The sequence below is a fragment of the Pseudophryne corroboree genome, chromosome 8 (assembly GCF_028390025.1).
Source record: "Pseudophryne corroboree isolate aPseCor3 chromosome 8, aPseCor3.hap2, whole genome shotgun sequence".
Classification (NCBI taxonomy): domain Eukaryota; kingdom Metazoa; phylum Chordata; class Amphibia; order Anura; family Myobatrachidae; genus Pseudophryne; species Pseudophryne corroboree.
Genome location: NC_086451.1, coordinates 31,500,308 through 31,525,534, shown reverse-complemented (window position 1 = coordinate 31,525,534; position 25,227 = coordinate 31,500,308). Strand labels below are relative to the sequence as shown.

General features: G+C 45.0%; 1 protein-coding gene and 1 long non-coding RNA gene across 2 annotated transcripts in view; one reads left to right on the top strand and one right to left on the bottom strand.

Annotated features, from left to right (window-relative positions):
* The window catches only part of LOC134947449 (uncharacterized), a 53,561-nt gene that overhangs the window by 12,271 nt on the left and 16,063 nt on the right, over positions 1-25,227 (top strand). Inside the window, exons 3-5 of the long non-coding RNA XR_010182557.1 lie at positions 13,646-13,764; positions 13,954-14,072; positions 14,276-14,394. This is a non-coding gene — a long non-coding RNA (uncharacterized LOC134947449). The remainder of the gene's footprint in view (positions 1-13,645; positions 13,765-13,953; positions 14,073-14,275; positions 14,395-25,227) is intronic.
* On the bottom strand, positions 3,010-4,662 carry LOC134948001 (DNA-dependent metalloprotease SPRTN-like). Its single transcript, XM_063935778.1, has 4 exons — positions 4,448-4,662; positions 3,934-4,036; positions 3,382-3,507; positions 3,010-3,279 (listed from the first exon to the last, which is right to left on the bottom strand). Exons 1-4 carry the CDS (start codon positions 4,660-4,662, stop codon positions 3,016-3,018), a joined length of 708 nt encoding a protein of 235 aa, XP_063791848.1. The 3' UTR covers positions 3,010-3,015.

The following is a 25,227-nucleotide window of genomic DNA, read 5'->3' as shown; positions in this document are numbered from 1 at the left end:
AATAGAATTATCGGTAAGTAAATTCTTATTATATACTAATTATTTATCTAATGCTTCCTTCGTTATATAACATAAAACAACATGACATAAGTTTCACAAACAGTTTAAATTGCTAACATAAAGTGTATACTTGCAAGTTAAAGATTGCCATCCCAAGAATCATTCCTTCTGCATCTTCTCCATGACTTCTCCTCCTCCTGACTGACTTCCTTCCTTCTCTCCTTCTCCTTCTAACCCCTAACTATCAGACCTACCTCTTTTTATCCTATATTTTACCAATTCAAATTATCATATTCTCACAGTTTCCAATGGAATAGATAATTATAGGTTTGTCAGATTCCAAGGTGTAATAACACGTTCTCTGCTCCAAGTTGGATATTCTGCTCAAGCAGGTATGGTGCCATAAAACGTGTCCTTTCTTTATACTGTACATCAAAGACCTTCCTTTGGTTATTTGAAGTGTAACAATATTTGTTTGCCTGAAGCATGTTTTATCAATGGATGTGATATCTTTTCGTAGTAGTTAATTTATGGTCCCTAGCTTTAACCTCTACTGGACAATTGACCAGCTAGTTTTATAATTGCCAGAGGTATTACAAATCTTGATTCTGATCTAAATGTACACCTGTGGATTCCAGTGTCCATTTGATTGTAAATGCATTCTTTGTTATACGGTGACCTCTCTAGCCTTATTTATGGCTAGAGCAGAATAAACCTGTTCCCTACACTATGTTTTACCATCTTGCAGTAAAACACAAATATACAGTTAAATATATAAACACATATACAAACCTAATTTCTTAAATCAGCTACACATTACCTCATACATTCAAACTTATTTCATATCTATTCCTTACTATATATATCCAGTATACTGTTCACTATGGTTATATCGCCTATTTATAATGAATTATATTTTGATTCAGACAACATCCATTACCCATACATTATATTGAGTGCGGACAATTACCTATATGTCAACAAGTGCCATATACTGTGACTGGGAATACCCATATGTACTATGTAGCGTTACTATACTCACAGCACTAGATCAGGGTCTGGCCGCAGCCTCGCACCATAATCCTCTCTCTGGGTGATTCACATTTCCCCAAATTATTCCTGAGGCTGATTACAGACATGAGGCGCATTCCCTAACACTGCGCATAGAAGTATTTCATCCATACTGATATTTTGGGGCCATAAAAGGAACTAGAAATACTACTGGCTGATTTTCATGTCATATATAGTAAATTGGAGACTATACTGCTACCTTTATTATGTATAATTGTATAAGAAAAATCTAGTGCTATTTTGACACTGATAGTAGTGATGAGCGGGTTCGGTTTTACTCGGTTTTACTCGGTTCTCAAAACGGCATCTTATTGGCTCACGGATGTCACGTGTTTTGAATAGCCAATAAGATTCGGTTTTGAGAACCGAGTAAAACCGAATCCGCTCATCACTAGTAATACTACCTACTTTTACATGAGCTGAGTAACATTTTCAAAGAAACGCGGGTACTTGAGTACTGATATTACTATGAGATCTGAGGGACATCCTGACACCCCGATTTATGACACATTACGCCATGAAATGTGTGGTCCTCTCTGACTGTTCAGGTGGATAGAAAATAACCATGTGACACAGCCAGTACCAGCGATGTAATAATCACATATATCATAGAGAAACACAACGGCACATATTGTTCTTTATTTAATTTTTTTTCTGTGACAATTCTCCACCATCACTTTGGGGATCCTGGCGTCGGCATGGTGACCGCTGGGATCCCGAGCAGTGGTCACGTGACCGCATCCCCTTCTTACACAGTCTAGTTTATAAGGATTACAGTGATAGATCCTATGTGCTAATGGGGAAGCCGCCTCCTACGAAGCGCCCAAATTCCTTACCAACCCATTTGCAGTTAGGAGGGGGCATTTCCTGACTTTATGGGACAGGACCCAGGCATATGACCAGGACTTGCACAATACAGGCATCATTTCTCTCGGAAGCCGCTCTCATGTTCTTCCGGGGTGAGGCGGGAGCGGAATCTGAAAGACTTTTGCTATCAGCACTAACACTAATGTATCATATCTGTGTGTATGCAGCAAATAAAATAAGAGGGGATTTTGTCATGTTTTGATCAAAATATTTAAGCTTGCAGCCCACGTCAAAGGACCCCAATTTTCAGTAAGTCACTACCCTAGCATGTATGCTCAGCACCCCATTACATTGCAGTTACTTGTACTCACCTCCCAGATACAGAGGGGAACATCTATACAGGGCTGGCCTGTGAGCTACATCCAACTCGGCCTATTATAACCATCACTGACAGCTGCCATGACAGCACTGTGCAAAACATCGGTGTTACCCATATTGTACATGGCACCAGCTATGTGCCAATATTAATGCTCTATATGGCTACATAACAGACTTCTGCTTTTGGCACTGACACTAATATACTGCAAATCTTTCTGTATGTAGTGAATAAAATAGAGGGGGCTCTGTTATATTTTGATCAAAACATTTAAGCTTGCAGCCCACGTCAAGGGACCCCAATTTTCTGCAAGTCCCTCCCCTCCTCCCCTAGCATGACACCGAGATGGAAACGGCCACCAGTGTTCTACTTGGCGCGTGCCTTCCGCGCTTTCTTCACAGGTGTGCGAGCAGCCGTATCGCCAGGTGCACCAGCATCGGTCTGCGGTCTTTTAGTTCCTATAATACACAAGTATCAGTTAGAAACGCAGCAAGTGTACTGTGCGAGGTGATCCTCCTATGCAGGGATGTTCTGTGTTTTATCACTGCTCAGTACATACGGTGATATATTATATATAATCATGCAGTCAGGCCACTGGTGTCTGATTGTTAGGGTTGCTCACACCAAGCACTGTCTATATGTAACGTTATAATGTGATGTAATGACAAATGGGTGTATGCCGCCTGTCCCCACTCCCTCACCCAACGTCAGTGGTGTGATGTGTACAGGGCGCTTCCTGTGCTGATTGGGGCCTGTGTGCATTATTTGGATTCCCTCCCCCGGCAGTGTATCAGGATATTGCGGGTGGGCGGAGCATATGAAGAAGCGCTATTTTCCTTACCTTGGCGGGGCGGCTCCATCACTTTGTGGATTTCTCCACCGCACACCTGTTCATGTAGCGCCCACCATTCAGAAGTCATAGATGGGGCGCGGTTCACCATCTTCTTGCGGTATAGAAGACAGCGATCACACTGCCACCAGTGGGTCTTCAGCGCATCCTCTTCCTCATAGAAGTCGAGGTAGATCTAATCAGATAGTAGAAATATAATAATGTATAATCCCAGAAGCTAGCGTTCCCTCCTCTCCTCCCACAAAACTGGCCCCTTAATGGCTGATTATATACTTACAGTAACATTAGCGCCGGTCAGGTAGTTGATCCGCTCCATCTCCTTCACAAATTCCTCGCCGTGCGCAGAGGTGTCCTGTATCTCTGACACATACAGGTACGCATGGATCATCTCATGCAGCAGACACTGTAACACACACAGCAATGAGCCGGTTATAGTAACACTGACACACACATCACACACAGTTACTGTGTTACACTGACTGAGGTTTATGTCTCCAGGTGTGAGCTGCACCAGATCAGCAGAGACAAACCCTGCACCATGTACTGCTACATCATTGCTGGAAAAGTACCTTCTGCTCCCATTATATCATTCCGCTACTTCCTCAGTCTCAGTGTTATTAGTCACACTGGTTCCAAATGTTGGGACCCCTAGATATTGTCCCCCCCGGAGACATTTCCTCATGTCCCTCGGTGCACGCAGGGTGCAGGAATAACCCTGTTTCACACTGCTACATATATTGCTGCAATAACTGCACTCAGGCGCACACGCCATCACCTCATCACACGTTCTTCTAGCAACAGGTTGGCGCACAGACACAGCCTATAGTACCTCTACTGTTGTCCTCCTGGGCATCTGCTCCAGGATGGGTCTGCTCAACCTGATGCGGCACGGGCCCCCGAACTGCTTCTGCTTCTTGCAGACTCCGGCCATCCTGGTGAGAAAACACAGATCACACATGAGGAACATCCCTGGTCTGATACAGTTCCATACAAGGAGGTGAGACGCCCCAATTAAGGGAAGGCGCTTCCATTAGTGGGAACATGTCCGTTATACACACCCTAAATAGGTGTCACTGACTGTGGCTCAAAGAATAATTGCCCCATCCTGCACCCACTATAGATACGCCAGTGAGTTTTAGTTTTTAATAATACATCCAAATGTTGATTAAGTGCTGTCATTGATTAGATGTAACTAACGTTCTGAAGACCATCTAAATAAATTGTTATCTGGACTGTGACCGTAAGCTTATTATACTATAAATGTCATCACAGTGTCAGGTGATAATAGTGTATATCTTAGCAGGAATATCATAATAAATTGATCTGACAGTCGCCATACTCACGTCTTCAGCTTATTGCTCCACTCAACGGGTACGTCAGCCAACTTCCCTTGGAAGAAAGCGTCATTGTACTCCGTGAAGAGCTCTTGGATGTCGGGGTTGGGATCGATGGTCTCCCAAGCTTCATCCACAATAGATAAATTCTCTGTGAAATCACTGAAATCATCAGTACTCTCATCAGTGCAATCCTGCACTCCCAGTCTATCGCAGGCCTCCATCTTCCTCCGTTGCCTAGAACTGAGTGCTTGGTAACTGTCAGGTGCTGGGCATGTAAGCCACAGCGCACGTGTCACAATGGCGCCTGTCTATGTGTCACAATGGCTGGGTGCATGGTGCTTGTGTCACAATGGCTGGCTGCATGATGGCTGGGATGTTACTAATAACATACAGAGAGGGGATAGGTGCAAGTAAGGTAATTCCTATCCAGATACAGGATGATTTGCCACCAGCGGTCATCTGACGTGTAAGGATAGGAATTAGCTAATGTTCTTATATGGGGGAAGATTTATTGAACCTTGGAGAGAGATAAAGTACCAACTAATCAGCTCCTAACTGTCATTTCTCTGACGTCCTAGTGGATGCTGGGAACTCCGTAAGGACCATGGGGAATAGCGGCTCCGCAGGAGACTGGGCACAAAAGTAAAAGCTTTAGGACTACCTGGTGTGCACTGGCTCCTCCCCCTATGACCCTCCTCCAAGCCTCAGTTAGATTTTTGTGCCCGAACGAGAAGGGTGCACACTAGGTGGCTCTCCTGAGCTGCTTAGTGAAAAAGTTTTAGTATAGTTTTTTTATTTTCAGTGAGTCCTGCTGGCAACAGGTTCACTGCACCGAGGGACTAAGGGGAGAAGAAGCGAACTCACCTGCGTGCAGAGTGGATTGGGCTTCTTAGGCTACTGGACATTAGCTCCAGAGGGACGATCACAGGCCCAGCCATGGATGGGTCCCAGAGCCGCGCCGCCGGCCCCCTTACAGAGCCAGAAGACAGAAGAGGTCCGGGAAATCGGCGGCAGAAGACGTCCTGACTTCAATAAGGTAGCGCACAGCACCGCAGCTGTGCGCCATTGCTCTCAGCACACTTCACACTCCGGTCACTGAGGGTGCAGGGCGCTGGGGGGGGCGCCCTGAGACGCAATAAAAACACCTTAGATGGCGAAAAATACATCACATATAGCTCCTGGGCTATATGGATGCATTTAACCCCTGCCAGTTTTTCCTTAAAAAAGCGGGAGAAAGGCCGCCGAGAAGGTGGCGGAGCCTATCTCCTCAGCACACTGGCGCCATTTTCCCTCACAGCTCCGCTGGAAGGACGTCTCCCTGACTCTCCCCTGCAGTCCTGCACTACAGAAACAGGGTAAAACAAGAGAGGGGGGGCACTAATTTGGCAGATTAATCAATACAGCAGCTATATAAGGGAAAAACACTTATATAAGGTTATCCCTGTATATATATAGCGCTCTGGTGTGTGCTGGCAAACTCTCCCTCTGTCTCCTCAAAGGGCTAGTGGGGTCCTGTCCTCTATCAGAGCATTCCCTGTGTGTGTGCTGTGTGTCGGTACGTTGTGTCGACATGTATGAGGAGGAAAATGGTATGGAGACGGAGCAATTGCCTGTAATAGTGATGTCACCCCCTAGGGAGTCGACACCTGACTGGATGGTTTTATGGAAGGAAGTACGTGATAGCGTCAGCACTTTACAAAAGACTGTTGACGACATGAGACAGCCGGCAAATCAGTTAGTACCTGCCCAGGCGTCTCAAACACCGTCAGGGGCTCTAAAGCGCCCGTTACCTCAGACACGGACACTGACTCCAGTGTCGACGGTGAGGAAACAAACGTATTTTCCAGTAGGGCCACACGTTACATGATCACGGCAATGAAGGAGGTTTTGAACATTTCTGATACTACAAGTACCACAAAAAAGGGTATTATGTGGGGTGTGAAAAAACTACCTGTAGTTTTTCCAGAATCAGATGAATTAAATGAGGTGTGTGATGAAGCGTGGGTTTCCCCCGATAAAAAACTGCTAATTTCTAAAAAATTATTGGCATTATACCCTTTCCCGCCAGAGGTTAGGGCGCGTTGGGAAACACCCCCTAGGGTAGATAAGGCGCTCACACGCTTATCAAAACAAGTGGCGTTACCGTCTCCTGATACGGCCGCCCTCAAGGAGCCAGCTGGAAAATATCCCAAAAAAGTATATACACAGATACTGGTGTTATACTGCGACCAGCAATCGCCTCAGCCTGGATGTGCAGTGCTGGGGTGGCTTGGTCGGATTCCCTGACTGAAAATATTGATACCCTGGACAGGGACAGTATATTATTGACTATAGAGCATTTAAAGGATGCATTTCTATATATGCGAGATGCACAGAGGGATATTTGCACTCTGGCATCAAGAGTAAGTGCGCTGTCCATTTCTGCCAGAAGAGGGTTATGGACGCGACAGTGGTCAGGTGATGCGGATTCCAAACGGCATATGGAAGTATTGCCGTATAAAGGGGAGGAGTTATTTGGGGTCGGTCTATCGGACCTGGTGGCCACGGCAACGGCTGGGAAATCCACCTTGTTTTTACCCCAGGTCACCTCTCAGCAAAAAAAGACACCGTCTTTTCAGGCTCAGTCCTTTCGTCCCCATAAGGGCAAGCGGGCAAACGGCCACTCATATCTGCCCCGGGGCAGAGGAAGGGGAAAAAGACTGCAGCAGGCAGCCTCTTCCCAGGAACAGAAGCCCTCCCCCGCTTCTGCCAAGTCCTCAGCATGACGCTGGGGCCTTACAAGCGGACTCAGGTACGGTGGGGGGTCGTCTCAAGAATTTCAGCGCGCAGTGGGCTCACTCGCAAGTGGACCCCTGGATCCTGCAGGTAGTATCTCAGGGGTACAAATTGGAATTCGAGACGTCTCCCCCTCGCCGGTTCCTGAAGTCTGCTTTACCAACGTCTCCCTCCGACAGGGAGGCGGTATTGGAAGCCATTCACAAGCTGTATTCCCAGCAGGTGATAATCAAGGTACCCCTCCTACAACAGGGAAAGGGGTATCATTCCACGCTGTTTGTGGTACCGAAGCCGGACGGCTCGGTGAGACCTATTTTAAATCTGAAATCCTTGAACACTTACATACAAAGGTTCAAATTCAAGATGGAGTCACTCAGAGCAGTGATAGCGAACCTGGAAGAAGGGGACTATATGGTGTCTCTGGACATCAAGGATGCTTACCTCCATGTCCCAATTTGCCCTTCTCACCAAGGGTACCTCAGGTTTGTGGTACAGAACTGTCACTATCAGTTTCAGACGCTGCCGTTTGGATTGTCCATGGCACCCCGGGTCTTTACCAAGGTAATGGCCGAAATGATGATTCTTCTTCGAAGAAAAGGCGTCTTAATTATCCCTTACTTGGACGATCTCCTGATAAGGGCAAGGTCCAGGGAACAGTTAGAGGTCGGAGTAGCACTATCTCAAGTAGTACTACGACAGCACGGGTGGATTCTAAATATTCCAAAATCGCAGCTGATTCCGACGACACGTCTGCTGTTCCTAGGGATGATTCTGGACACAGTCCAGAAAAAGGTGTTTCTCCCGGAGGAGAAAGCCAGGGAGTTATCCGAGCTAGTCAGGAACCTCCTAAAACCAGGCCAAGTGTCAGTGCATCAATGCACAAGGGTCCTGGGAAAAATGGTGGCTTCTTACGAAGCGATTCCATTCGGCAGATTCCACGCAAGAACTTTTCAGTGGGATCTGCTGGACAAATGGTCCGGATTGCATCTTCAGATGCATCAGCGGATAACCCTGTCTCCAAGGACAAGGGTGTCTCTCCTGTGGTGGTTGCAGAGTGCTCATCTTCTAGAGGGCCGCAGATTCGGCATTCAGGACTGGGTCCTGGTGACCACGGATGCCAGCCTGAGAGGCTGGGGAGCAGTCACACAGGGAAAAAATTTCCAGGGCTTGTGGTCAAGCATGGAAACGTCATTTCACATAAATATTCTGGAACTAAGGGCCATTTACAATGCCCTAAGTCAAGCAAGGCCTCTGCTTCAGGGTCAGCCGGTCAGGAGCGGCTCTTGCCCCGGGCAAGCAGTACTTTTGCCCGGGGCGCCGCATCTACGAGGGCGCTGCCGCATCCTAACGGGCGCCATGTTATTTTCTGATCAGTGACTGAGCACAGCGCAATCAGCGCTGACCGATCCTCCCTCCCGCCCACTTTCCCATGATGCATTGCGCACGGTGCGCGATGACGTCAGCGCGCACCGCATCGAGGAACAAAGGAAGGAGCGCTGATAAAAGCATGCTGCGGCTGGCTTGAGGTGAGAGGCAGGCGGCACAGCACGGCACGATCAGGGAGGCACAGTGACAGCACGGCACGATCAGGGAGGCGGGCGGTGGCGGGCTTTGCAGCGTCAGCGGGCTTTGTCAGCGGTCTTTGCAGCACTAATCAGCGGCAGGCGGAACAGCACTGGCACAGCATGATCAGGGCGGCTTGTTCATTCACTGCCCCCGGCCCCTGACTTTTAACAAGTTCCAGATTATGATGCATGATCATTTATGGCAAAACTGCAAGCCAGGTGAGGAAACAGTGATAATATGAAGTACTTTTCTTCTATTAAATCTCATCTTTGTGTGAGCTATATATTTATTTACCTCTGCCACCACCACTGGGACTCTGTTCCATGTAACAACTACTACTTTGAGCTCCTAATTTCTACTGTACAACACAACATACCCATATTATCTTTACATTTCTCATTGTCTCTGCTCTCTGCTCAGTTAATATGGGGGGACCTGGTGTTTATAGCAACAGGAACAACTGAGAGGGGCTGTTGAGGAGGTAATACAATGCCAGCCGCCCTCTGACACTGTCTGGCTAGTGTGACATAAGGCACAGGTGTAATAGGAAACTGCAGCGAGAGTAACTGCAAGCATGATGCTGCAGGGCGGCGATGCCAGCATTCACAATGATAGGGCACCCTTACTATGGAGAAGTCACTCTGCACTAGGGAGGCCAATCCCGGGATTGGGAGGATCCCAGGATTTGGGCCCAAAAATGCAGCGATTTGACTTTGATTCTCACTGGATTACATTGCTCATGTGCGGGATGCTAGGTGATACTACTTACTAATATTAGGCGGGCTCTGGTTGGCTGGCGGCCGGTGCTTCATTTGAAATGCCGCCGCGTTTAGTGTGTCTATGGTTGCCGCCCGCCTAATAGTAAGTATTATTACTTACACCCAGTCAGTGCTCCCTACAGCCTTTCTCCCGCACCGCGACCTACACCCACCCTCCCTCTGTGCAGTCAGTGCTCCCTACAGCCTTCCTACCAATTCTCCCGCACTGCTACCTACCCACTCCCTCCCGAGGCCCCCGCCGCTACCTACACCCTCCCTCCCGAGGCCCGTACTGCTACCTACATCCTCCCTCCCAATGCCCGCACTGCTACCTACACCCTCCCTCCCGAGGCCCGCACTGCTACCTACACCCTCCCTCCAGCGCTGCTCCCTACAACCTTCACTGATCCCTACTGCAATCCCGAATCCCAGGATTGGAAAAACGGCCTGGGATTGGCCTCCCTACTCGGCACCAGGGGCAGATGAAACAGCTGGGACTGGGTGGCACCAGTGGTGTACACTACAGGCATCCTCGTCATGGGATGCGCTGCTCTCACCCCCGCAGCATGAGCACAGAACTGGTCCATAGTGTCACTGAGGGAGTGGCCCCGGGGCCCCTGTGCTGCCGGTATCAGGGTTACCTTCGGTTGTCCCTCCTTGTACGAGCCTGCCCTGCTCTGGAGTCCTCCTTATCGTAGGAGCCCCCACTGAGGGGTCTGGGTGGCAGCCGTGAGCATTGCGGGTACAGGACAGCTGACTGCACACTGCCAGGGCAGGCAGCCACGGAGGCACACACAGAGCTGCAGTTGTAATATACTTTCTACTGAGCCAAACAGGAGCTGCCGGTCCGTGAGCTCCAATTGTCTCACGTCCAGCTTACTAGAAAGTATATTACAACTGCAGCTCTGTGTGTGCCTCCGTGGCTGCCTGCCCTGCCGACGCGCAGGCAGCTGGCCTGTACCTGCGATCCTCACTGCTGCCACGCAGGCCCCATCTCACTCAGGGCCTGGGACTGGAGTCCCCACCGTCCCCCCTTGATGGTAGACCTGGGTGGAAATGTTCCCTATTTTATTGTAGAAGTTAATAGATAATTAGAATCTGGTTGCTATGGGCAACATCTCCACTTTTTAAAAAGTGCACTTTAGTAAATATATCCCCTAGAATGTTGTAAAACAAACACATTTTTCACATCTTTTAGTAAATCAGAAGCCTTCACAATTCCTGTTGATTTCTCTTATGTCCTAGAGCAGGCATGTCCAAACTGCGGACCTCCAGCTGTTGTGAAACTACATATCTCAGCATGCCTTGACACAGTTTTGCTGTCAGAGAATGCTAAAGCTGTGTCAGGGCATGCTGGCATGTTTAGTTTCTCAACAGCTAGAGGGCTGCATTTTTCGAAATGCCTGTCCTAGAGGATGCTGGGGTCCATTTTAGTACCATGGGGTATAGACGGTTCCACAGGAGCCTTTGGCACTTTAAGACTTTTCAACAGTGTGAACTGGCTCCTTCCTCTATGCCCCTCCTCCAGACCTCAGTTTAGAAAATGTGCCCAGGAGACTGGATGCACACCAGTGGAGCTCTACAGAGTTCTGCTGGAAAATACTTTGTTAGGTTTTTTATTTTACAGGGAGAAATGCTGGCAACAGCTTCCCTGCTTCGTGGGACTTAGTAGGAACCAACTTCTCAATTAGTGAATGGTTCTTCTGCTGATAGGACACTATTAGCCCCTGAAGGGTACTGAACACAGCCAAAGCATGGCCAGCGTTCACTCCCTTAGCACTGCCGCCACCCCCTAACAGAGCCAGAAGTCAGAAGGCTGGTGAGTATTTTACTGGAGTCCTGCAGAGAGGGGTTCTCCAGTCATTGATGGTGTAACACAGGTATAAGCGCAGCCGCGGGATGCTGCGCAGCATGTCTCTCAGCACAAAGCTGCAGAGTGTGGGTGGCGCGCGCTCTGAGCGGCATGTTAAAAATCCTTACTCTCACTGGCCATAATGTACATACATGGTAGCCGCTGATGTACATACCCCGGTCAGTATACATATTTCACTTTGCTGAGGCTGAATTGTGCCATTACAGGGTGGTGGGGCTTCTCGTCAGACTTGCCAGAACACTCACTGGGCGCTATTTTCTCCTGCAGAATCGCCAGTGATGCTCCTGAACGCTGTTTCTCATCGTGACAACGCTGATACAAGTAACAGTGTGTTATAGAAGGGGAGTGGAGTGTTTATTACAGTAGGTCTGCGGACCTAATATCGAAAAAAGCGCTGTAGTTGTGTAATTCTTATACAATTTACATATAGGGCACAGTGTGTGGACTGGCAAATCCCTCTGTGTTTCTCTGACAGACATTAGTGTGAGTCTGTCCAGGGCCGGTGCTAGGGTGTTCGGCGCCCTCCTGCAAAATATAAATTTGCGCCCTCCCATACTTTACATGCAGGGCCGGGGGGTTACCATGGCCTCTTGCGCTCCCGAGCTGCAGGAGATCCGTGCAAGCCTATGGATGTGAACTCTCTGCCCACACACACTCTGTGCAGCACTAGTTACGGCCCTGCACACAGACAGTGCCGTAACTAGACATGTTAGTGCAGTGTGCAAGAGAGGGCATCGGCTCCCCCCCCTTCCCACACACCTGATTGTAAAACAGGGGCAGTGCGTGGCGCAGGCGTGCACAAAAAATATTGGGGCGTGGCTTCATGGGGAAAAGGTGTGGCCACAAAATAATACCAATTCATATTACATATTATAGTAGTCTCCATTATTCAAACTACGCCGCACAGTAGCGCCACTACACCAGGTAGAGCCCCTTTTAAACATTACAGCGGACAGATTCCTCTTTTTACACATTACGGCAGACAGCGTCTCCTCTTTACACATTACGGCAAGCAGCGTCCCCCTTTTTACACATTACGGCAGACAGCGTCCCCCTTTTTACACATTACGGCAGACAGCGTCCCCCTTTTTACACATTATGGCAGCCATAGTCTGGCAGTTTCCAGGCTGTCTAAGGAAATCATTTTGCCTGACCAAGGGTCGGCTTCATTAAAGGGACCTGCTGACCGTAAGTTAGAGACTACCTTAAAGTCCATTTATATGGCTACCGGAATGTTACTCAGGCCCACAATTGCTTGTGCGTGTGGGTGGGTAACGCTGTTGAAAAATGGTCAGACAACTTGCTAGTTAATATAGACACAGTTGATAAAGATGAAATGGTCCTAATTCTCGGGCATATCAAAGATTCTGCAGGTTATTTGGTTGAGGCTATGAAGGATGTTGGTTTGCTGGGTTCAAGATCCTCCACTATGGCTATTTCAGCCCGCAGGGCACTATGGATACGCAAATGGAATGCTGATGCGGAATCAGAGGAATATTGAGGCGCTCCCCTACAATGGTGAGGCCCTACTGGCGTAGCTTTAAGGCCTACTATTGCTTGTGCGTGGATTTCTAAGGCCATATTTGGCCATTATTGAAAGGGGTTCTGCACATCCAGCCTCCCATTGTGCCTCCTACGGCACCTTGGGAACTTAATGTGGTGCTGCATTTCCTGCAATCTGATTGGTTTGAACCTTTACAATGAGGTTCATGTCAAGTTCCTTACTTGGAAGGCGGTCACACTATTGGCATTAGCATCTGCTAGGCGTGTGTTGTAATTGGGGACATTGTCCTGCAAGAGCCCCTACTTGATTTTCCATGATAGAGCTGAGCTCATGACGCGTCGGCAATTTCTTCCGAAGGTTGTGTTGGCTTTTCATATCAACCAACCTATTGTGGTGCCAGTGGCTACGGACTCGTCAATGGGAGTGGTTTCAGGTGGATGCATGACATTACATGCAGCTGCTCCAATTAAGCAAATGGCAGCAAGCCTATTGCACTGTCGAGGGTTAACCTTATGTGATGCAGCCGCAATTACATTGTGAGACGGCACTACACAGGCTGGGCAGCCTTGCCCTGTGCTATGCTGCCCCCAGCATGTGAGGAGATGGAGATCTGCGCCCATCTCTGAATAAGGTCCTACATCCTCATCCTGAAGATTGTTTTTATGGAGTGGACAGTATGTTGAAAGAGCACACAGTGATATACTTTGTTTTTGTTTTTTTCCCCCCAGGTAGGAGTTCTTTTCCAAATCCTTCTGACCTGCAGGAAACCCAACACTGATCAGCCATGAGAAAAAACTGCAGCACAGGCCTCCAGCATCTTGGACGTGTCAGAAGTTGAACTGTGCAGGTGAGTGTCTGTGCCTTGGTTTTTGCCATTATATCTAAGAATAATCACACAAAGAAGGCAACCAAGAAGCTGTCTGGCACGTAAAGCGGAGAGACTTTTTCCTGTTTTTTTCTTTCTGTTTTTTTTATGGAGTGGACAGTACGTTGAAGGAGCACACAGTGATATACTTTGGTTTTTTTTTCCCCCTAGGTAGGAGCTCTTTTCCAAATCCTTCTGACCTGCAGTTAACCCAACACTGATCAGCCATGAGAAAAAACTGCAGCACAGGCCTCCAGCATCTTGGACGTGTCAGAAGTTGAACTGTGCAGGTGAGTGTCTGTGCCTTGGTTTTTGCCATTATATCTAAGAATGATCACACAAAGAAGGCAACCAAGAAGCTGTCTGGCACGTAAAGCAGAGAGACTTCCTCCTGTTTTTTTTTTTTTTTTTTTTTTTATTGTTTTGTTTTTTATGGAGTGGACAGTATGTTTAAGGAGCACACAGTGATATACTTTGTTTTTTTCCCCCCTAGGTAGGAGCTCTTTTCCAAATCCATCTGACCTGCAGGAAACCCAACACTGATCAGCGAGGAGAAAAAACAGCAGCACAGGCCGCCAGCATCTTGGAAGTGGCAGAAGTTGAACTAAGCAGGTCTGTGACTGTTCCCTGGTTTTTGCCACTGCAATTAAACAATGACCTCTAATACTGAATACCCAAAAAAGGCCACCAAGAAACTTTCTGGTGCTGAAAACAGAAAAAGAAGACTACAACGTGACTTAGAAAATCAAAAATCAGCCAAAACTTTTGCTAGATTTTTTACATCTCAAAAGGATTCTCCTTCAACATCTGCTTCTGTGACTGATCATGCAATTCCTATTGCAGTTAATCCTGATCTGTGTATCTCAGAACCTGATGTTGAATGTACCAGTTTAGGAGGTGATACTCCAGTTGCTGTTGGTCCTGATCTGTGTGTCTTAGAACCTGATGTTGAATGTACCAGTTTAGGAGGTGATACTCCAGTTGCTGTTGGTCCTGATCTGTGTGTCTTAGAACCTGATGTTGAATGTACCAGTTTAGGAGGTGATACTCCAGTTGCTGTTGATCCTGATCTGTGTATCTCAGAACCTGATGTTGAATGTACCAGTTTAGGAGGTGATACTCCAGTTGCTGTTGATCCTGATCTGTGTATCTCAGAACCTGATGTTGAATGTACCAGTTTAGGAGGTGATACTCCAGTTGCTGTTGATCCTGATCTGTGTATCTCAGAACCTGATGTTGAATGTACCAGTTTAGGAGGTGATACTCCAGTTGCTGTTGATCCTGATCTGTGTGTCTCAGAACCTGATGTTGAATGTACCAGTTTAGGAGGTGATACTCCAGTTGCTGTTGATCCTGATCTGTGTATCTCAGAACCTGATGTTGAATGTACCAGTTTAGGAGGTGATACTCCAGTTGCTGTTGATCCTGATCTGTGTGTCTCAGAACCTGATGTTGAATGTACCAGTTTAGGAGGTGATACTCCAGTTGCTGTTGATCCTGATCTGTGTGTCTCAGAACCTGATGTTGAATGTACCAGTTTAGGAGGTGATACTCCAGTTGCTGTTGGTCCTGATCTGTGTGTCTTAGAACCTGATGTTGAATGTACCAGTTTAGGAGGTGATACTCCAGTTGCTGTTGATCCTGATCTGTGTGTCTCAGAACCTGATGTTGAATGTACCAGTTTAGGAGGTGATACTCCAGTTGCTGTTGATCCTGATCTGTGTGTCTCAGAACCTGATGTTGAATGTACCAGTTTAGGAGGTGATACTCCAGTTGCTGTTGATCCTGATCTGTGTGTCTCAGAACCTGATGTTGAATGTACCAGTTTAGGAGGTGATACTCCAGTTGCTGTTGATCCTGATCTGTGTGTCTCAGAACCTGATGTTGAATGTACCAGTTTAGGAGGTGATACTCCAGTTGCTGTTGGTCCTGATCTGTGTGTCTTAGAACCTGATGTTGAATGTACCAGTTTAGGAGGTGATACTCCAGTTGCTGTTGATCCTGATCTGTGTGTCTCAGAACCTGATGTTGAATGTACCAGTTTAGGAGGTGATACTCCAGTTGCTGTTGATCCTGATCTGTGTGTCTCAGAACCTGATGTTGAATGTACCAGTTTAGGAGGTGATACTCCAGTTGCTGTTGATCCTGATCTGTGTATCTCAGAACCTGATGTTGAATGTACCAGTTTAGGAGGTGATACTCCAGTTGCTGTTGATCCTGATCTGTGTATCTCAGAACCTGATGTTGAATGTACCAGTTTAGGAGGTGATACTCCAGTTGCTGTTGATCCTGATCTGTGTGTCTCAGAACCTGATGTTGAATGTACCAGTTTAGGAGGTGATACTCCAGTTGCTGTTGGTCCTGATCTGTGTGTCTTAGAACCTGATGTTGAATGTACCAGTTTAGGAGGTGATACTCCAGTTGCTGTTGATCCTGATCTGTGTGTCTCAGAACCTGATGTTGAATGTACCAGTTTAGGAGGTGATACTCCAGTTGCTGTTGATCCTGATCTGTGTGTCTCAGAACCTGATGTTGAATGTACCAGTTTAGGAGGTGATACTCCAGTTGCTGTTGATCCTGATCTGTGTATCTCAGAACCTGATGTTGAATGTACCAGTTTAGGAGGTGATACTCCAGTTGCTGTTGGTCCTGATCTGTGTGTCTTAGAACCTGATGTTGAATGTACCAGTTTAGGAGATGATACTCCAGTTGCTGTTGATCCTGATCTGTGTATCTCAGAACCTGATGTTGAATGTACCAGTTTAGGAGGTGATACTCCAGTTGCTGTTGGTCCTGATCTGTGTGTCTTAGAACCTGATGTTGAATGTACCAGTTTAGGAGGTGATACTCCAGTTGCTGTTGATCCTGATCTGTGTGTCTCAGAACTTGATGTTGAATGTACCAGTTTAGGAGATGATACTCCAGTTGCTGTTGATCCTGATCTGTGTATCTCAGAACCTGATGTTGAATGTACCAGTTTAGGAGGTGATACTCCAGTTGCTGTTGGTCCTGATCTGTGTATCTCAGAACTTGATGTTGAATGTACCAGTTTAGGAGATGATACTCCAGTTGCTGTTGATCCTGATCTGTGTATCTCAGAACCTGATGTTGAATGTACCAGTTTAGGAGGTGATACTCCAGTTGCTGTTGATCCTGATCTGTGTATCTCAGAACCTGATGTTGAATGTACCAGTTTAGGAGGTGATACTCCAGTTGCTGTTGGTCCTGATCTGTGTGTCTTAGAACCTGATGTTGAATGTACCAGTTTAGGAGGTGATACTCCAGTTGCTGTTGATCCTGATCTGTGTATCTCAGAACCTGATGTTGAATGTACCAGTTTAGGAGGTGATACTCCAGTTGCTGTTGATCCTGATCTGTGTATCTCAGAACCTGATGTTGAATGTACCAGTTTAGGAGGTGATACTCCAGTTGCTGTTGGTCCTGATCTGTGTATCTCAGAACCTGATGTTGAATGTACCAGTTTAGGAGGTGATACTCCAGTTGCTGTTGATCCTGATCTGTGTATCTCAGAACCTGATGTTGAATGTACCAGTTTAGGAGGTGATACTCCAGTTGCTGTTGGTCCTGATCTGTGTGTCTTAGAACCTGATGTTGAATGTACCAGTTTAGGAGGTGATACTCCAGTTGCTGTTGATCCTGATCTGTGTATCTCAGAACCTGATGTTGAATGTACCAGTTTAGGAGGTGATACTCCAGTTGCTGTTGATCCTGATCTGTGTATCTCAGAACCTGATGTTGAATGTACCAGTTTAGGAGGTGATACTCCAGTTGCTGTTGATCCTGATCTGTGTATCTCAGAACTTGATGTTGAATGTACCAGTTTAGGAGGTGATACTCCAGTTGCTGTTGGTCCTGATCTGTGTGTCTTAGAACCTGATGTTGAATGTACCAGTTTAGGAGGTGATACTCCAGTTGCTGTTGATCCTGATCTGTGTGTCTCAGAACCTGATGTTGAATGTACCAGTTTAGGAGGTGATACTCCAGTTGCTGTTGGTCCTGATCTGTGTGTCTTAGAACCTGATGTTGAATGTACCAGTTTAGGAGGTGATACTCCAGTTGCTGTTGGTCCTGATCTGTGTGTCTTAGAACCTGATGTTGAATGTACCAGTTTAGGAGGTGATACTCCAGTTGCTGTTGGTCCTGATCTGTGTATCTCAGAACCTGATGTTGAATGTACCAGTTTAGGAGGTGATACTCCAGTTGCTGTTGATCCTGATCTGTGTATCTCAGAACCTGATGTTGAATGTACCAGTTTAGGAGGTGATACTCCAGTTGCTGTTGATCCTGATCTGTGTATCTCAGAACCTGATGTTGAATGTACCAGTTTAGGAGGTGATACTCCAGTTGCTGTTGATCCTGATCTGTGTATCTCAGAACTTGATGTTGAATGTACCAGTTTAGGAGGTGATACTCCAGTTGCTGTTGGTCCTGATCTGTGTGTCTTAGAACCTGATGTTGAATGTACCAGTTTAGGAGGTGATACTCCAGTTGATGCTCATCTGTGTATCTCAGAACCTGTGGATGAAAGAGCCACTTTTGGAGAAGGTGCACTAGTATCAGAGGACAGTTGTCCAGCATTATACACATCTTGTGAAGATTTTAGTATAGAATCTTGTGTACTAAAATACAATGATCCAGCTTTATGGCCCAGTCCTCTAACAGCAGCCACCCGCGATCATATAATTGCTACAGGTCTAAATGCCACAGTTAATGAGGATTTTGTTTACCCTCGCAACTTTGAAAAACGTTGTTTTAAAAATGCAATGTATTATAGGAAGACTAGTAATGGGGAAAGTTACTTGCGAGACTGGCTTATGTATTCAGAGAGCTCAGACAAAGTGTTCTGTATTTGTTGCAAACTGTTTTATTTAGATCATGCAAAATCATCATTGGCAACAACTGGCAATAATAACTGGAGACATATGTCTGATTATTTAAAATCACATGACAATTCCAGTGAGCATTTTAAGAGCTACAACAAATGGTTTGAGGCTAGAAATAGGTTTAAACACAAAAAAACAATAGACCAAGAATTTCAGTCTGCTGTAATTAAAGAACGTGACCATTGGCGACAGGTGTTAGATCGTTTGTGCAACATCACTTTGTATTTAGCAAAGCATAACTTGGCTTTTAGAGGTTCCTCAGATCGTCTCTTTACCCCACACAATGGGAATTTCTTGGGTCTTGTTGAATTGCTCAGTAAATATGATGTAACTATGCATGAACATGTACGGCGTATAATTTCTAATGAGAGTAACGTAACTTACTGCAGCAAATCCATTCAAAATGAAATCCTTTCTTTATTGGGTTCTGCAGTTCAAGATAATATACTGACACGTGCCAGAGAGGCAAAGTACTTCAGTTTAATTCTTGACTGTACTCCTGATGTAAGTCACTTAGAGCAACTTTCCTTCACTTTACGGTTTGTTGACATATCTAACACAACTGTAAATGTGAAAGAACATTTTCTTTGTTTCAAATCAGTTGAAGAATCGACAGGCCAGTCTTTGTTTGATGTTACACAAAAGTTACTAGACTATTTCAAATTGGACCTTAATAACTGTAGAGGACAGGGCTACGATAATGGCTCAAATATGAAGGGGAGAAACAAAGGAGTACAGTCACGTATTCGGAAAATTAATCCACGGGCATTTTTTATGCCTTTTGGCTGCCACTCTTTAAATTTAGTAATTAGTGACTGTGCAGCTTCTTGTTCACAGGCAATTTCATTTTTTGGATTAGTGCAAAGACTGTATACTCTATTTGCAGGTTCTGTTGGAAGGTGGAAAATATTAGTTGATCATGTGCCATCCCTTACAGTTAAGCCGCTTTGCAAGACCCGTTGGGAGAGTCGTTTAGATTGCTTAAAACCTTTAAAATATCAAATAGTTGAAATTCATGATGCATTAGTGACTGTCAGTGAAATTGGCTCATCTGATCCTGCTATTAAACATGAAGCTCAGACTCTATCTATTCAGATATGTGATTTCTCTTTCTTGGTGCTGCTTGTGACTTGGTATGACCTTTTACACCACATAAATATTGTCAGCAAGTCTATGCAGTCAAGTGCAATGGATCTGAGTTCAGTAGTCCAGCTTTTAAAAGCGTGCACTGAATATGTGTCAGAATTTCGTTCTAATGGTTTTGAAAAATCTCTGGTAGACGCTAAAGAACTAGCTAGTGCTCTTGAAATTGAACCTATTTTTGTCACGAAAAGGGTGCGGCGCAAAAAAAGACTGTTTGAATATGAGAGCCAGGAGTTGCCTGAAACTGATCCAACTATTAACTTCAAATCGCATGTGTTCAATGTAATATTAGATAATGCAGTGTCCTCTCTTACTGAGCGATTTGAACAAATCAACGAATATCAGGAATTATGGGGATTTTTATTTAATATAAAAAAACTAGATGATTCAGAAGAAGCTAAAAAATATTGCAAAAATTTGGAAATTAAGCTTCAAGATGGAGATAATTCGGATATAGATGGCAGAGAATTATTTGAAGAATTACTTTCAGCAAAAAGCCTTCTTCCAGATGATGTTCATAACCCATTGAATATATTAAGTTTTTTAAAACTAAATGGGTTGCACAATGTTCTCCCAAATCTGTGGATTTCTTTACGGTTACTGTTAACAATCCCAGTAACTGTAGCAAGTGGTGAGTGAAGCTTCAGCAAATTAAAATTAATTAAAACATATCTGCGGTCAACAATGACTAATGAGCGACTAAATTATTTAGCACTTCTCTCAATTGAAAATGACATTGCTCAAGAGATCGATATGGCAGAAATAATTAAAAAGTTTGCCGACTTAAAAACTAGGAAAAAAAATATTTGATGTTTAAATATGCTTTTTACATATTTTGTTTAACAACATTCATCATTAACGTATTAATGGGGTAGTGCCAAGCGCTCACCTAGATGCATTGTAACGTCTGTGGAATCTTTATTTAGTCTCTCTGGGTTTGTGGAATATACTGTAGATATTGTCCATTGTGTAAGTATATCTCTCTGGTTCTTTAAAATATGCTTTATTAAGCAACAGGCTTCTCTGATCAGGCACAATGCTATTAATGTCATAAAGGTTAATGTTAAGGTGTGTGTACACACGGTGAGATAAATCTGTAAGATTTCGACTATATAGTCAAAATCTTAAGGAAAGTTAGTGCATATCTCAAGGTGTTAGGCAGCTTGCGATACCATTTCAATACCAATGCGCACTCCAGCAGGGTCCGTATCGCACGGCTAGATAGACTGTGCAGGCACAGTCTTGACTATCTAGTACAAGGTATAGTCAAAAATTTGTCACTTAGTCAATATCATACATAGAAAAAATTGAAAGTACAGATAGTAAATTTGTGCTATATGGGCTCTGTGGGAGTTCAAGGGAAATCGTATAGTCAAAATGGTGCATAACGAGGATCTCAACGTGTGTACACACCTTTACTGTTAGAAATCTGGGCAGTTTCACTCTCACTGATACCTCCTAGTGAGTGGTCAGATGATGGTCAAGGCAATGTCAATCTCCAGTGTTTGCCCTATTGTGAAAATCAGATGATTCTTAAAGGAACCTCTTTATGTAATAGGCTCCAGGAGTTAGGAGCCTATGTTCCACTGTGTTGATTGCTAAACCCTTTACACTTCTAATCTTTAATGGTTAGTTTGATCATAGTCTCAGAACAGTAGGTGTAAGTAAGCGGCATCCTGCACTTGCACTCTCTAATAAACCATTTCTCTGTGTCCTGGACTTGCATGCATGCATGCCGCCCTTGCCTCCAGGATGTTAGTGCTGGCCTGGAATGGATGGTCTAGATGGTTTAGACTTCCTCTGCAGCAGATGTCCTCTGTGTATTGCCAGAACTCCGGTGGCTTCCAGATAGCTGTGGGTTGGCAGTAGCAGCATCCTCAGAGCTTGCGTCCTCCTGTTTCTGGGTACTACGGTCACGTGATGCTGCTCGCAGGACTGGACAGGAAATCTAGTCTTCACTGGCAGGGGAGGCAGTGTGCTCTAGCAGCAATCAACTCAGGTGGTGAAATCAGCTGGGATGCGGTCAGCATCCCGGCTAGCAGGATACCAACGGTCAGGTGACCAACACCAGAATTCCGTAAAGGTATCAGATCAGGAGACTGGTGCAGTAGGACCGACGGACAACATCCGGTAGGTGAGTATTGGGGTCAGGGTTGGGTTAGGCACTAAGGGGGGAGGTTAGGGCCCTGGGGGGATGGTTATGGTTAGGCACTGGGGGGGGGATTAGGGTGTGGAGGGGTGGCGGGTTAGAATAATTAACCACATAGGACAGTGATGGCTAACCATGACCCTCCAGCTGTTGAACTACATATCCCAGCTTGCCCTTCTACCGTTTTGTTGCTTGGCCATGCTAAAACTTATGCAGGGCATGCTGCGATGTGTAGTTTAACAGCTGGAGTGTCAAGGTTAGCCATCACTGACATAGGTATTGGGATCCTCCCTCACGATTCTGGTGTTGGTCACCTGACCGATGGCATCCTGCTAGCCTGGACGCTGATTTCACCACCTGAGTTGATTGCTGCTAGAGCACACTGCCTCCCCTGCCAGTAAAGACTGGATTTCCTGTCTAGTCCTGCGAGCAGCATCACGTGACCGTAGTTTAACCAGAAACAGGAGGGCGCAAGCTTTAGGAGGATGCTGCTACTGCCATCCCACAGCTATCTGGAAGCCACCAGAGCTCTGGCAATACACTGAGGACATCTGCTGCAGAGGACGCCTAACAATCTAGCCCATCCATTCCAGGCCAGCGCTAACATCCTGGAGGCAAGGGCGGCATGCATGCAAGTCCATGACACAGACATTGTTTATTAAGAGTGCAAGTGCAGGATGCTCCTTACTTATACCTACTGTTCTGAGATTCGATGATCAAACTAACCATTAAAGATTACAAGTGTAAAGGCTTTGACAATCAACTCCGTTATACATAGACTCTTGGATTAGGAACCAATGATAGAAAGAGGTCCCTAAAGGATCATCTGACCAGTGACCACTCACTAGGAGTAATCACTGAGAGTGACACTGCACAGATTTTCTAACACTAACCTATATGACATTAACTTTGTATTGTACCTGATCAGGGAAACCTGTTGCTTAATTAAGCAAATTTAGTTTAAAGAACCAGAGATACTTATATTCTTACACAATACACTGTATATTTGACAAACCCATTGAGTGATTAAAGAAAATTCTACAGACATTACACTGCATCTAGGTCAGCGCTTGGCACTACCCCATTAATACCTGATTCTATTCTTTTAAGAATAATGTGGATTGCTTATGTGCATAGCAGCTCTCAAAAGATCAGTTGGCTAAACAAGATTAGTGCCATTGGCAATATATTGTTTGTGGCATAGAAGATAATTGCATGAAGAACTATTTTTAGGACTATGGTTAATTCCGTGCTGTATTACCTTTATTTTTCTTTCATTACTGGTTGACGACATTTGCTAGCTTTATGGTAGCTAAAATTAGTATTTGCTCATGTCACAATCATTGTGTGATGCATTTATCATTTGAGTATTTTTATTGGAAAGTTGGCAGCAGATTTCTTATTGCGTGTTTGAGAAGGAGGCCCAGTAAGGAAACCAAAATCTATGGAGATTTTCATCCGTATCATTATGCCACTTCTGTTGCGCAATCAAAGTGTCAATTACTTTAAAGAACGGGCTTTGGAAAACCAGCTCTGTGTTCATATTGCAATCCATCATCATTGTCCAGTCTTTTTTTCTTTGTCTCTTCATAGGAAATTCTTTGGTAGATCCATTAAGTGAGCAATGATTCTTGCTTTTTTTTCATTAATGTATCAGCCCCTTCTTCACGCATTTGCTGTAGTTGGTTCCAAAGTCCAGGATTGCAGCTTGGCCAAATCATAATCCCTTCTATTGCAATGCTTGGTTGACGGAGTCATAATTTTGCATCCGTATCATTATGCCACTTCTGTTGCGCAATCAAAGTGTCAATTACTTTAAAGAACGGGCTTTGGAAAACCAGCTCTGTGTTCATATTGCAATCCATCATCATTGTCCAGTCTTTTTTTTTCTTTGTCTCTTCATAGGAAATTCTTTGGTAGATCCATTAAGTGAGCAATGATTCTTGCTTTTTTTTCATTAATGTATCAGCCCCTTCTTCACGCATTTGCTGTAGTTGGTTCCAAAGTCCAGGATTGCAGCTTGGCCAAATCATAATCCCTTCTATTGCAATGCTTGGTTGACGGAGTCAAAATTTTGCATCCGTATCATTATGCCACTTCTGTTGCGCAATCAAAGTGTCAATTACTTTAAAGAACGGGCTTTGGAAAACCAGCTCTGTGTTCATATTGCAATCCATCATCATTGTCCAGTCGTTTTTTCTTTGTCTCTTCATAGGAAATTCTTTGGTAGATCCATTAAGTGAGCAATGATTCTTGCTTTTTTTTCATTAATGTATCAGCCCCTTCTTCACGCATTTGCTGTAGTTGGTTCCAAAGTCCAGGATTGCAGCTTGGCCAAATCATAATCCCTTCTATTGCAATGCTTGGTTGACGGAGTCAAAATTTTGCATCCGTATCATTATGCCACTTCTGTTGCGCAATCAAAGTGTCAATTACTTTAAAGAACGGGCTTTGGAAAACCAGCTCTGTGTTCATATTGCAATCCATCATCATTGTCCAGTCTTTTTTTTTTCTTTGTCTCTTCATAGGAAATTCTTTGGTAGATCCATTAAGTGAGCAATGATTCTTGCTTTTTTTTCATTAATGTATCAGCCCCTTCTTCACGCATTTGCTGTAGTTGGTTCCAAAGTCCAGGATTGCAGCTTGGCCAAATCATAATCCCTTCTATTGCAATGCTTGGTTGACGGAGTCAAAATTTTGCATCCGTATCATTATGCCACTTCTGTTGCGCAATCAAAGTGTCAATTACTTTAAAGAACGGGCTTTGGAAAACCAGCTCTGTGTTCATATTGCAATCCATCATCATTGTCCAGTCTTTTTTTTTTTCTTTGTCTCTTCATAGGAAATTCTTTGGTAGATCCATTAAGTGAGCAATGATTCTTGCTTTTTTTTCATTAATGTATCAGCCCCTTCTTCACGCATTTGCTGTAGTTGGTTCCAAAGTCCAGGATTGCAGCTTGGCCAAATCATAATCCCTTCTATTGCAATGCTTGGTTGACGGAGTCAAAATTTTGCATCCGTATCATTATGCCACTTCTGTTGCGCAATCAAAGTGTCAATTACTTTAAAGAACGGGCTTTGGAAAACCAGCTCTGTGTTCATATTGCAATCCATCATCATTGTCCAGTCTTTTTTTTTTCTTTGTCTCTTCATAGGAAATTCTTTGGTAGATCCATTAAGTGAGCAATGATTCTTGCTTTTTTTTTCATTAATGTATCAGCCCCTTCTTCACGTATTTGCTGTAGTTGG